Source organism: Phyllobates terribilis, unplaced genomic scaffold, assembly GCF_046119375.1.
Source record: "Phyllobates terribilis strain yellow unplaced genomic scaffold, ASM4611937v1 Scaffold_1__5_contigs__length_1240528914, whole genome shotgun sequence".
NCBI lineage: Eukaryota > Metazoa > Chordata > Amphibia > Anura > Dendrobatidae > Phyllobates > Phyllobates terribilis.
In genome coordinates this window covers 537,393,058-537,405,684 of record NW_027362761.1, presented here as the reverse complement: position 1 = coordinate 537,405,684, position 12,627 = coordinate 537,393,058, and the positions used below count along the sequence as shown (strand labels likewise).

At 41.8% G+C, this 12,627-nt stretch overlaps 1 protein-coding gene across 2 annotated transcripts in view; it reads right to left on the bottom strand.

The window, feature by feature from the left end:
• LOC141268775 (von Willebrand factor A domain-containing protein 5A-like) overlaps positions 1 to 12,627 on the bottom strand; it is a 60,602-nt gene that overhangs the window by 14,049 nt on the left and 33,926 nt on the right. For both annotated transcript variants that reach the window (XM_073680351.1, XM_073680352.1), the window contains exons 3-4: positions 3,769 to 3,971; positions 1,703 to 1,925 (exon numbers count right to left, since the gene is read on the bottom strand). In XM_073680351.1, coding sequence (XP_073536452.1) covers positions 1,703 to 1,925; positions 3,769 to 3,971 — 426 coding nt within the window. The remainder of the gene's footprint in view (positions 1 to 1,702; positions 1,926 to 3,768; positions 3,972 to 12,627) is intronic.

Genomic DNA, 12,627 nt, shown 5'->3' with positions numbered 1-12,627 from the left:
GAAGTGCAAGGAAAGATGTGTCATTAAATGTAACAGAGAAATGTCCATGCATGATTAATGCAATTGAAACATTCGACCCATTATCTGACATACATAATTCCTAACAAGTTACTGTTCAGTAAAAAGAAGTTTAATTTTTGGACTCGTCTCCCTCATTCATCTCCATAACATCTGGTCCTGGCCTGCCAAGCACAACAGCAGCAGGCGTTCTGCAGACTCGTATCACCCAGGTAACAAGAACATACACCTAGCCAGGACCACCATTTACATGTAGTGTGGTGGGGCGGGGAAGACTAATAGCTCTCTCACAATTACCGCCCTGCACCACATTACATACACATCAGTTTTAAAAACGGATTCGTGTGTCTGCTCCAGGAGACTCAGTAAGTGTCCGATTCTTAACCGATTTTATGGATCAAAAGGAACACAGTTTGTACTTCAGAGTTCCATCCGCGTTTAACTGATACATTAAGAGTCAATGGATAAAAAAAAGGTCAGATAGTTGTGAAAAAAGGGATTAAAAAAAAAAAAAAAAAAAAGAAAACAGAAGCTAGGATGACCCTTGAAAAAACAAAACCCCCACTTTGGTCTGTAACACTCAAATGGATGTGTAAATGCAGCCCGATTATCAGACGCTGGTTCATCTGATAGCTTCCTTCCAGGCTCACCTCAAACATGCTGGCTCCACATGGAGAAGAAAGGATCAGAGCTGAGCAAAGAAATTCGAAGGACCTCTGTCCAGTGTCCACATTAGTAGTTCATGGCCACCTTACCAGATCCCTGCAAACCTACAACATCCCTGTCGACTCTTCTGATTACTAAGTCCTCGTGACGTCATGTGTTCATCTCACCATAATATAATGGCGCAGGACCTACTAATGAGGAGAAGCGCCGTGGATGCCGGAGATCTCTGGTCTGGCAGCCAAGGACTATTGATGTGGACGCTGGACCAGGGTCCTACAAATCTTTTTGCTCAAGTGTAATCAGTCATTTAACTAAAATAAATGATATTAGGGGACGGTCAGGAAGCCCACCACAGGTATTAGACACTTGTCATCCAAAGCAACAAATTTTGGTGGGACTTTTTTTTTTTTTTTTTTTTTTTAATATATATGGTGGCTATTTCACCAAATACTGTAGAGTAATCTGAAAAGTGACTTTCCCTGCACTGCTATAATAAGAGCTCTGTTCGGCAAAAAAACAAACAAATAAGAGAGTATAAGTTGGTATACCTGCGACATATAAGAGCATGTTCACACTGTGGCCATTTTGGGGTCACCTTGTCGCTGTGGGATGATTTTTAGGCTTTTTGTTCAAAAACACTGTTTACCAAGTATCCTATGTTATTTATATTATTAGTATTTACTTACAGCAGCGTATATATGCCCATTTTGTTTCCATCTTAAGTTTATTCTGTTCAGCAATGTCTAACAAGCTGTCTGATATTGCTAATAACAACCAGCAGAATTGTAAGTGCAGCTCTGGAGTATAAAACAGGCTGAAACTCAGTACAAAATAATGTAATCTATGTCTCTGTAGAATAATTCTATAGAAAAACTGGAATATTATTGCGTTTAGATTACTACATTCACATATATAGAAAATCCCCAGAAATGTGATCTCCAGGGTATTTTTTTGGGTTGTGCACATTCTATCCAGCCATTACTCGGACACCAGTTTCTCTCTGGATGTGTAGCTGTACCTTTCGGGGTGTATCGGGGATTGAGGACTGCAGGTAAAACAAAGCGCACAGCCCCATCTGCTTCAATTTGCAGCTCTTGAACAAAACTCAGGGTCACTTCTGCTTCCTGACCGGATAGTAGATTCCCCACATTGCAGCTGAAGATGTCTCCAGAACTCTCATCTTCTTCCAGAAGAAAAGCCTGCAGGCCCTGGCTGATGGCCTCATCGTACGTTTTGTGAGCCTGAGGATTATAGACAAACCAGTCTGAAAAGGTTGTGCAAAATTAGAAAAATGAATAAAATTTTTATTATATGTATTAAGAGACAATTATTTGAGGTCTGAAAGCACGGTTTCTTTTTTAGTATTTTGACGCTTTATCATTTGCTGCAAATAAATACAAAATTTTTAGCTTTAAATTTTGGAGACATGTTGTCAGTTTATAGACTAAAACAACAATATACATTTTACTAAAAAATATACCTATAAAGAGAAAAAATCAGGAAAAATGAAAATTTTGCAGTGATCTCTTAATTTTTGCCAGAGCTGGCTGTATGTATGTATTTTAGAGGATTTCTTCCAAAAACACAGCCACATCTCTCTACAGGTTGTCCTCTTGGGACCTCTGTCAATTAAGCAAAGTGGAGAGAGTCTACAAGTGTCTCTTGCTCTGGAGGACCCAGCACATTGAATTGAATGAGAAAAGTGTAAGGCCTTATTTCCCCTGCGGGAGCACTGCGGGCACTGCAGGGAGACCAGTTCCAGTTTCTGTATAAAAAGCAAAGTCAGTTCTGAGTGAGAAAAAAAAAAAAATTAAAATAAAAGCGTAAAATTTGTCTAATAGGAAAGTAATGGCCATGGTTTTAGTTAAAGGGATCTGACAGTTTAAATGCCTCCGGGATCAAGCTGTACAGGAGAATAGTCGGACAGGTGGGTCCCCTGCGGCTTCTCCCTGTCCACTGCCAATAACTGACAGGTCTCTCCCTCTGTGCATGTACAGGTAGAGAGACCTGTCACTCACAGGGAGAAGGCGGAGAGATGCCACTGTGGACCAACCTGTCCAACTAGTTTTCCTGCGGCTCGGTCCCTGGCAGCATTTAAAAGAATGTTTTTTTTTGAGACACCGCAGCGTTTCAGAGTTAAAACAGAGTTGACAGAACTTATACATGCTGGATGTAGATCGGGCAGCACGTATCAGCTGTCAGGTTCCCTTTAATAACCATCATCACATATACACATTTTTTAGAACTCATTAAATGGAATTTCTCAAAAGCAACCTGAAGACCTTCTAAAGCCAGCCGTCCATAATAATATTATTATTATTATTATTATTATTAATTATTATTTTTATATAGCGCCAACAGATTCCGCAGCGCTTTACATACATTATCATCGCTGTCCCCATTGGGGCTCACAATTTAGATTCCCTATCAGTATGTCTTTGAAGAGTGGGAGGAAACCGGAGAACCCGGTGGAAACCCACTCAAACACAGGGAGAACATACAAACTCCTTGTAGATGTCCTTGGTGGGATTTGAACCCAGGACCCCAATGCTGCAGTGCTAACCACCGAGTCACCGTGCTGTCCAGAAAAGATTGGACTGATCATTCAACACCAATTTTCTCCATAGTCCCCTACAAAAAGCCCCATTCACTTATATAGGCAAGACTCCATTTGTCTGATCCTTGTTCCTCTTAATGGAGGGGAGTGGGATCCATTAGACAATTCAGATCAGATCAGATGGGCAGCTCAACGCACTACAGCGGGCAGTAGGCTGTGGCTTAGAAAAATGGGTCCCTGGAGAACTTCACTTGGAGCACAGCTAGAAGGGTTGCAGAGGTAGTATTTGCACCCTGCACATAATGCCAGAGGGGGCATAAAAGTTTTTCTGCTACATAAGATGACACCAGTATTATACATGGCACTTGGTAGGTTTTTGTATTGGCGTATTAAAAAGGGGTATTCACACTCCATTCAGTTTCACAGATATCTTTTGGCTCGCGTGTGTAAGCTGCTGGTGTTGGAATCCCCCTTTAAAGTTACACTTCCGACCTACAAATATTTTGTTATTGACCATTTAAAATTACCTGTTCCTTCTCCTGGAGGTCGGCTACTATGGTCTTCCCCTCCACTGTGGCTTCAAAGCTGTAGACAGCAGAGTCTTCATCCATGGGGAACACAAAGACCGCCTCCACCGCCTTCTCCTCCTCATTCTTGTACTTGAGCGTTGCAGACACATCAGCCACAAAGCCTTTCACCTGGACGTCAACTGAGATCCCCTGCAGAGGAACTGAACATAGAGAATAGGAATTCTTCTTATGCAAGTCATGTACCCTTCAGAAGTGGATATTGTACTCCAGTGCTGCAATCATAATACTTCAGGCTTTATAGATTAAAAATTCCAACATGTCATACTAGTTTAATATCTGTATAAAGCTTGATCTGGAAATCTACTGTCTGAAAAGTGATTTATTTTTCATCAGGCACCGTATGGTCATTATATGTCAGAAATACTAACTGGAGAGCTCAGCGGAGAGGGTGCCAGTCTAAAATGTTACCGACTCTCCAAAATCCAGGGGCATAACTAAAAAGGCTAGGTCCCATAGTTATGGTATGTGCACACGTTTCAGGAATTGAAGCAGAAATTTCCTGAGCATTTTTGCTTCTCCCTGGCAGAAAAAAAAAAAAAAAAAAAAAACACACATGCAGATTTACATTGGTTTTTGACACGTTTTTTCCATGCGTTTTTGAGCAGCAATAAATGATTTTTGGAGCTAAATAAAGTTGGTGGGACATTTCTTAAGCCCTTGGATTGCCATAAGAGCTGGGGTGAGTTTATTGGTACATTTAAATTATTAAAGAACGTGTCTGTTGTATTTCAAATAAAGTGTTTACATGTGTGTGTTTCTTTACTTTGTTTGGTCATGAAAAGGTCTGATTGACACCTTGACATAACCAAACTAAAGAGCTGGGCGTCAGCTAGTCCCATTCACCCAATCTTCATTAGCATTTCTATTCATGTAATTTATGCAACTGCTGTGAGCTTCAGAGGCTGCGAATCACCCGTGGACACTGACATGCGGCACGTCTTTCAGGATCGCAGCATGTCAACTTCTCTGGCGGAGAAAATCACCCCGTCAGTGTACATGCTGCAGGGGGTCACTGGGGTTCATCAACTGATGAGCCCCGGTGAGCTAGAGACTGTGGGAACATTCTTGTGAATGTTCCCACGCTAATCATCAGCTGATTGGTCAGGAGACCGATCAGCTGATTGCTGCCAACACTGATCACCTGATGGTCACGCGACCATTAGCTGATAGGTAACGTCTCCCATCACCTGATGCTCGCGTGACCCTCAGGTGACCAGTGATGTCACCGCAGGTCCTGGAAGTACACTGTGGGGCGCGAGCCTGTGCCCTGCAGTGTACCGCGAGCCCCTGAAGAGTAAGCATCACCGAGGAGAACACCAGGGGTCGCCGGACAGGTGAGTATGAAGGTTTTGTTTTTTTAAATTTTCACTCTTTATTCTTTTTTTTACTGGCGCTGGCACGAGGGCTGGGAGGAGCAGGCTGCTGCTTCTCCCATCTATGCTGCTCTCACTGTTATCAGCCAGAGCAGTGGTCGGATGACTGGAGTAGCACCCTCCTCTCCCAACCCGGGTACGAGCTGCGGCGCGATTTTGCGCCTATTGTTTTACATTGAAATGCAGAAAATCCGCATATATAGATATTATGGTCGCAGAGTGCATCTTCATACAGTCACCACTGTACTTACGAGAGCTTCAATCAGCAAGATATCTTGAGTAAACAGTATTTACTTCATACTGGTTCAACATGAGATACAATTCAGTGTCATACAATCCGTGTGCTGCTGACATAACACATTCAAGAAAAAAAACAAAGGAAGTAAGAAACAACCAACAATTGAGAGCTTTCCTCCCCACATTACAGCAAGCATATAACTTTACACACTATCGCCATCTGCTGTCTGGTTAGTATAAAGTCCTCCTTTCACTTATAATAAGTCCTAATCTGTTGCATATGCCAACACCATTTCTCAACAGTAAAGACTTATTCAATCAAACCCAACTTTTTTATTAGTCTCTGGTGTTTATCAGCATTCAACGCCTTTGTGAAGATGTCTGCTGTCATTTCTTCTGTAGGACAATACTCTAACTTCAAGACTCCTTGTTCCTGATGATCTCTCAAGAAATGATATTTCACATCAATATGCTTGGTTCTTGGATTGACTCTTTCCATCTGAGCAAGAACAAGACATCCTTGATTGTCCTCTTTCAGTTTTGTTGGTTCCAACTGTGGTTGTCCTAATTCTGTCAACAATTGTCTTAACCACAGTACTTCTTGACTCGCATGTGCTGCGGCAACATATTCTGCTTCTGTTGAAGACAGTGTCACAATTGAATGTTTCTTACTTGTCCAACTTATTGGTGAACCTGAGAGAAAAAAATATGTTCACTGGTAGATCTTCAGTCAGTTGGATCTCCAGCCCAATCTGCATCAACATATCCTGTTAAAATGCAATTATCACTTGTGGGTAATTTCAGCTTAACATTGCTAGTTCCTTTCAAATAATGCATTAACTCTCTTCACGGCATTCCAATCAGCTTTATTTGGTTTTGATACCTTTCTACTCAGGATTCCTACTGCTGCTGCGATGTCTGGTCTTGTAACGGTCGCTAGATACAGTAGTTTTCCTATTGCTGTTCTGTATTCTTCATTATTTGGTAGCATATTTTTTTCACTGTTCATCTCTTTGAGATAATTAGTTTCCTTTGGAGACTTTACTGTTTTTGCATCCTTTAATCCAAATTTTTCTGTTATGTTTTGAATCATGTGATTTTGATTCAGTAGGAAACTTCTGTCTTCTTCTCTTTCTACCTGTATTCCTAGGTACTGTTTCACATTTCCCAAGTCTTTGATTTCGAAATGTTGCTTCAGGATTTTTAGAATGTTTTCTTTATCCCTTTCTTGTTTAAAGCAAATCAAAATGTCGTCTACATATAGGAGTACATAAATCCATCTATTAATCAGCCTTTTTGTGTACAAGCATGGATCAGCTTTGCTTCTTTGAAATTTTTCATTTGTAAGTACTTCCGTGATTTTGTCATTCCACGCTTTAGCTGCTTGCTTTAAACCATATATGCTTTTCTGAAGTTTGCAAACTTTGTTTGGATTTCTTTCATCTTTGAATCCTGGAGGTTGTTCCATGTAAATGTTTTCTGTTAGATCTCCATTCAAAAAAGCTGTCTTTACATCCAGATGTCTCAGTTCCATCTGTTTCATTGCTGCAACTGTAAGTAAAGTTCTTATTGTAGTGTGTTTAACAACTGGAGCAAATGTCTCATCATAGTCTTCTCAAAAATATGGAGAATGCCCTTTAGCTACGAGTCTTGCTCGGTATCTTTCAGCTGTGCCATCTGTTTGGTATTTTACATCCTATGGCTTTTCTTCCGTCTGGCAAATCTATTAGTGTCCATGTATTTGAATCATGCATGGATTTAATTTCTGTTGCTTTTATCCATTTATTAGCTTCTTCAGGAAGTTTAGATATGTCTTCCCAAGAGGTAGGCTCATAGATTTTTCTTATGCTTGTCTTGTATGAGAGACGTTTTGGTGGTTTTCCTTTGTTCTCTCTCATTGAACGTCGTGGTTCTGTGTCTATTTGTAGTTGTGATTCTTCACTTTTAGTATTTTGTTCTTCATTGATTTCTACTTCTTTCTCATCAGATATTTCTTCAGTTATGTCACTATTGTTTTTCTCATTTTTTGTTTCAACTGAAATCATAATGTCTTCATTTAAATCTTCAATGAATGTCACACTGTTACTCACCGTAACTCTGTTTTGGGATCTAGGATTCTATATCCTTTGCAATTTTCACTATATCCAATGAATATTCCTTCCATGGATCTGTTTTGAAGTTTGGAAAGTTTTTCTGTTGGACTGAATATAAAAACTTTACATCCAAAAACTTTTAAATGATTGACACTTGGTTTCATACCTTGCCACAGTTCATATGGAGTTTTCATCAGTTTTCTGGAAAAAAGTCGGTCCTGTAGATATGTAGCTGTCATTGCTGCCTCACCCCAACATTTCTCTGGTAGTTTGGAATCCATCAGCATACATCTTATCATTTCTGTTAGAGTTCTGTTTTTGCTACTCCATTTTGTTCAGGTGTGTATGGAACAGTTTTCTGGTGTTCTATTCTATTTTGTCTTAAGTAGTCTTCTATTCTGTGACCTGTAAATTCACCTCCATTATCACTTCTGATGACAATTGGCTTCCTTTGAAATTTGTTACTTGATCTTGTTACATAGTCTACAAGTTTATCAAAAACTTCACTTTTGTTCTTAATTAAGTATGTGACTGTGTATCTTGAGTAGTCGTCTATAAAAGTCAACATGTATCTATTGCCTCCTGATGTAGTCACTTTCATGGGTCCACATACGTCAGTATGCACCAAATCAAGTGGTCTTTCGCTTTTCATCTCACTTTCTTTTGGAATAGATATCCTTGTGGCTTTGGATTTTATACAACATTCACATCTTATAGTAATTGAGCAATCTGATATCTTTAAATCTTTTGTCAATTCTTTTCTCTTTAGTTCCCTTATACTGTCAGGGTGTCTATGTCCTAGATGTCTATGCCACATGTGAATACAGTTTTTGTGATCATGTGTACATACCTTCATCTGTTCCTTTGGCGTGTCAAAATGATATAATTGTTCATCTGCCTTAACTTTGGTTATCACCTTGTTCCCTGCAATAATTGCACACTCATTGTCTTTGAATTTTACTGCAAGTCCTTTTGCTGTTAAACATTTCACAGATAATAATCCGCCTTCCAATTTTGGAACATACAACACATCCTGTACAAGTATCTTTGAATCTTGTCCGAACTTGTTTGAACAATTTAGCATACCTTGTCCGATACCTTCTGCGGTTATTTTGCTTCCATCTGCAAGATAAATGGCTTCTTTCTTATCTACTGTAGCATCGGCGTCTCTGCCCCTTTCTAGGCAGAGACGCCGTCCCTCTCACCTCCCCGCTCCTGGCGCGGCGTCCTCCAGCGCTTCTCTCCCCGCTGCTTCCGGCACGCGCTCCTTCCCCGGCAGTATGCTTAGGGCGCGCGCGCTCCCCCTCTCTTAAAGGGACCGCGCGCGCCATCCTAAGGAGTCCCCGGCCATATAAAAGGCACCTCCTCCAAAATGGAGGTGCCCGAGCAATGTTGTAGCACTGTTCACTACTCTGCTTCAGCCCTCAGGTCCCGTTGCCAGTTACCTGCCAGATACCTGCCAGTCTGCTGTCTAATTCCTGCCTGATATCCTGCTACCTGCCTGCTAGCCTGAGGTCCGACGGTCTGCCTTCCAACTCCTGTCAGTCTGTCTAAGGACCAGCTTGCCCGCTCACCTGGGAGCGCTCATCTGCTGCCTGTCTGCTAGCCTACCAGGAGGCTCTGCCGTCACGTGCTGTGACCACCCGCCTGTCCAGAGACTCCTGCCCGCTCACCTGGGAGTGCTCATCTGCTACCTGTCTGCTGGTCTTCCTGGAGGCTCTGCCGTCACGTGCTGTGACCACCCGCCTGTCCAGAGACTCCTGCCCGCTCACCTGGGAGCGCTCATCTGCTACCTGTCTGTTGGTCTTCCTGGAGGCTCCGCCGTCACATGCTGTGACCACCCGTTTATCCAGAGACTCTCGCCTGCTCACCTGGGAGCTCAAGTCTATCATCTGCCGCCACAGGTCGTACCAATCCTTTATCCAGAGACTGCCCCGGTCACTTGCCGTGACCTCCTGCCCGTTCATCCAGAGACTGCCCCGGTCACTTGCCGTGACCTCCTGCCCGTTCATCCAGAGACTGCCCCGGTCACTTGCTGTGACCTCCTGTCCGTTCATTCAGAGACTGTCCCGGTCACCTGCTGTGACCGCCTGCCCGTCAACCCTGGTCGCCACCCGCTCCCTTACAAGGACCGCCCCCTTGCCCCCTTGTATAGTAGCTCAGAGGTTCCGCCTCCCAGACCCGTTACATCTACATCAAGATCAGTAAAGAAATTCTTGTCATTTGTCATATGACTTGTTGCTCCTGAATCAATAAACCAACCAAGCGATGATTTCTTGTCTGTTACTTTAAATGTGCCATTCCAATTATTCTCACATGAATCGGAAATTGTGTTTTTTACTTTCTGTGTATGCTTTTTATGTTGTAATTTTTGTTGTTCTGCTTTCCATATGGTACAGTCTCTTTAAATGACTTTTTTTTCTTACATCTGAAGCATTCTCGTCTCTTTATTATAGGGTTTTTTAAATTCTGTAGCTTTAAGAGCGTTTTCACTGTCCTTTTCAGCAGAAAAATCATTTCTTTGTTCTTTTCTTCTCTGATATTCATCTATTAGTCTTGTTTTCACAAAATCTAATGCAATATCAGTTTCTGGTCTCGTCTCAAGGGCATTTATCAAGGCTGTATACGAATCTGGTAAACTGCACAATAATATAGCTGCTGCATGACTTTCTTTAATGTCTTCACCAATAGATCTTAGCTGTGATATCACTTCCATCATTGAGAATATGTGCTTCTGCATGTCGTCATTTGCACTTAATCTCATACTGTAAAGCTTTCTTAATAAAAATAACTTGTGATTCAAGCTAGGTCTTTCATACAGTTTTCTTAATTCTTCCCACATTCCTTTAGCTGTTTCTTCATTTCTTATATGTATTAATTGAGCATCATCCACTAATAAGCTAATGGTGGCTCTCGCTTGTCTATTCTTCTTATCCCATGTCTGATTATCTTGATCTGGTCTTTCTGTAACAATTAATTCCCATAAATCATCCTTAGATAACATCTCTACTTTGAATTTCCACTATTCAGTTTAGCTACTGTGAATTTCAGTTCTGTGTTACTCATCATCTTTATATAGTCTTACTTGTTTAGAGAGTTGTACTGAAGATATTCTCCTGTTTTTTTCTTGCCGATAGTTCCTGTATGTCCTGCCTGTGTTGAATTCTCTGTAATTATATCCAGCTGCTGGGATCATGAATTCCTTTGTCACTCTGTATCTGGATTTATTTCCTTCTGTTTACAGAGCTTATCTGTGTGCTCCATTATCTGGGGTTATAAACCGGGATCCTGCTGCCTGGGCTTGTAGTGTGGGCCTGTAGTGTCTGGGCCCATAACCTGTCGCAGAGTGCATCTTCATACAGTCACCACTGTACTTACGAGAGCTTCAATCAGCAAGATATCTTGAGTAAACAGTATTTACTTCATACTGGTTAAACATGAGATACAATTCAGTGTCACACAGTCCGTGTGGTGCCGACATAACACATTCAAGAAAAAAACACAGGAAGTAAAACAACCAGCAATTGAGAGCTTCCCTCCCCACATTACAGCAAGCATATAACTTTACACACTATCCCCATCTGCTGTCTGGTTAGTATGAAGTCCTCCTTTCACTTATAATAATTCCTAATCTGTTGCATATGCCAACAATTATACATGCAGGTTTGCTGCGATTCAATGCAAATCAATGCGCTCGATTTCACCGCAAAAAAAAAAAAAAAATATCGCACCGGAATTGGTGATGCTGCGGTTTGTGCCGCAATGATAATCCGCAGCGGAAATTTCCGCATCATGTGCACAGCACATGCGGATCATCATTGCTCTACATGGCAGACCTATTACCAAGCGGTTTTAATGCGTTTCCGCCACAGAAAAAAACGCAGCGGAAAAGCATAAAAAACGCATCGTGTGAACTCAGCCTTAAAGGGGTATTACCATCTCCAAGATCCTATCCCAATATGTAGTAGGTGTAATATTACGAACTCCCTCCCTCCAATTACAAAATGTAGTATAGTTCTTCTAATTCGATATTTCTCTTTTCCCATATGCAGGCCATTACAGTAGCTTAGGTATCTATGGTTACAACCACTACCAACTTGCTGTCACTATATGAGTGGTCATAGCCATGGCTACCCAAGCTACTTCAATGCCCTGCGCATGGGGTAAGCGACATAGCTAATGAGAAGAACTATACTACATTTCTAATAGGAGGCATTTGCTAATATTATTACACCTACTACATATTGACATAGGATCTTAGGAGATAATATACCCCTTTAACTTTTTAATGCCACCAGCTCCATGGAGCATGAACTTTTACCAGCTCATTTTGAAACTTAAAGGGGTTGTCTGGTCTTCTGATAAAAGTCTTCAGTCAGGATTGTCTGGTATAGCCAGCGACAGTGAGCCGTAATGTGACCGTAAGTGTGCGATGCATACTTCTCTAACATTTGGACTAAACATGCTCAGTCTTGCACAATTCACTTGTGCTATTAGACTGGACGACCCCTTAAAAAGGGAATCTGCCAGCAGGTTTTTGCTATGTAACCTGGGACCAGCATGATGTAGGGGCAGAGATTCTGATTCCGGTGATGTGTCACTTACTGGACTGCTTAGTGCAGTTTTGATAGAATCCCTGATTTCTCTGCTGCAGATCTAGCAGAGCTCTGAATACTGAGCTCTGTATAACCCCGCCCCCATCACTGACAGCTTCCTGTGTACACTACATAGGCAGAAAGCTACCAATCAGTGGTGGGGGCGGGGTTACACATTCGCTGGACTGCACGTGACACCTATTGATGAAACACTGATTATATTGAAAATACAGCAGGCTGCTGAGCAATTGACATCCCTGGAATCAGGGTCTCTGCCCCTACTTCAAGCTGCTCTCTGAATAAATTGCAAAAACCTGCTGACAGATTTGATTTAAGGCCAGATTGACAATTCGAGTACGGACCGTGATGTGTGGACCGGCTCGTCTCCTGACCAGAACTCAATAGCCTCAGTCATATATGAGCCTGTTGGGTTCAGGTCAGGAGAACTGAGACTGTCCCTGCATCACGTTCTGCAAAACATATGTGAAGTTGGCCTTC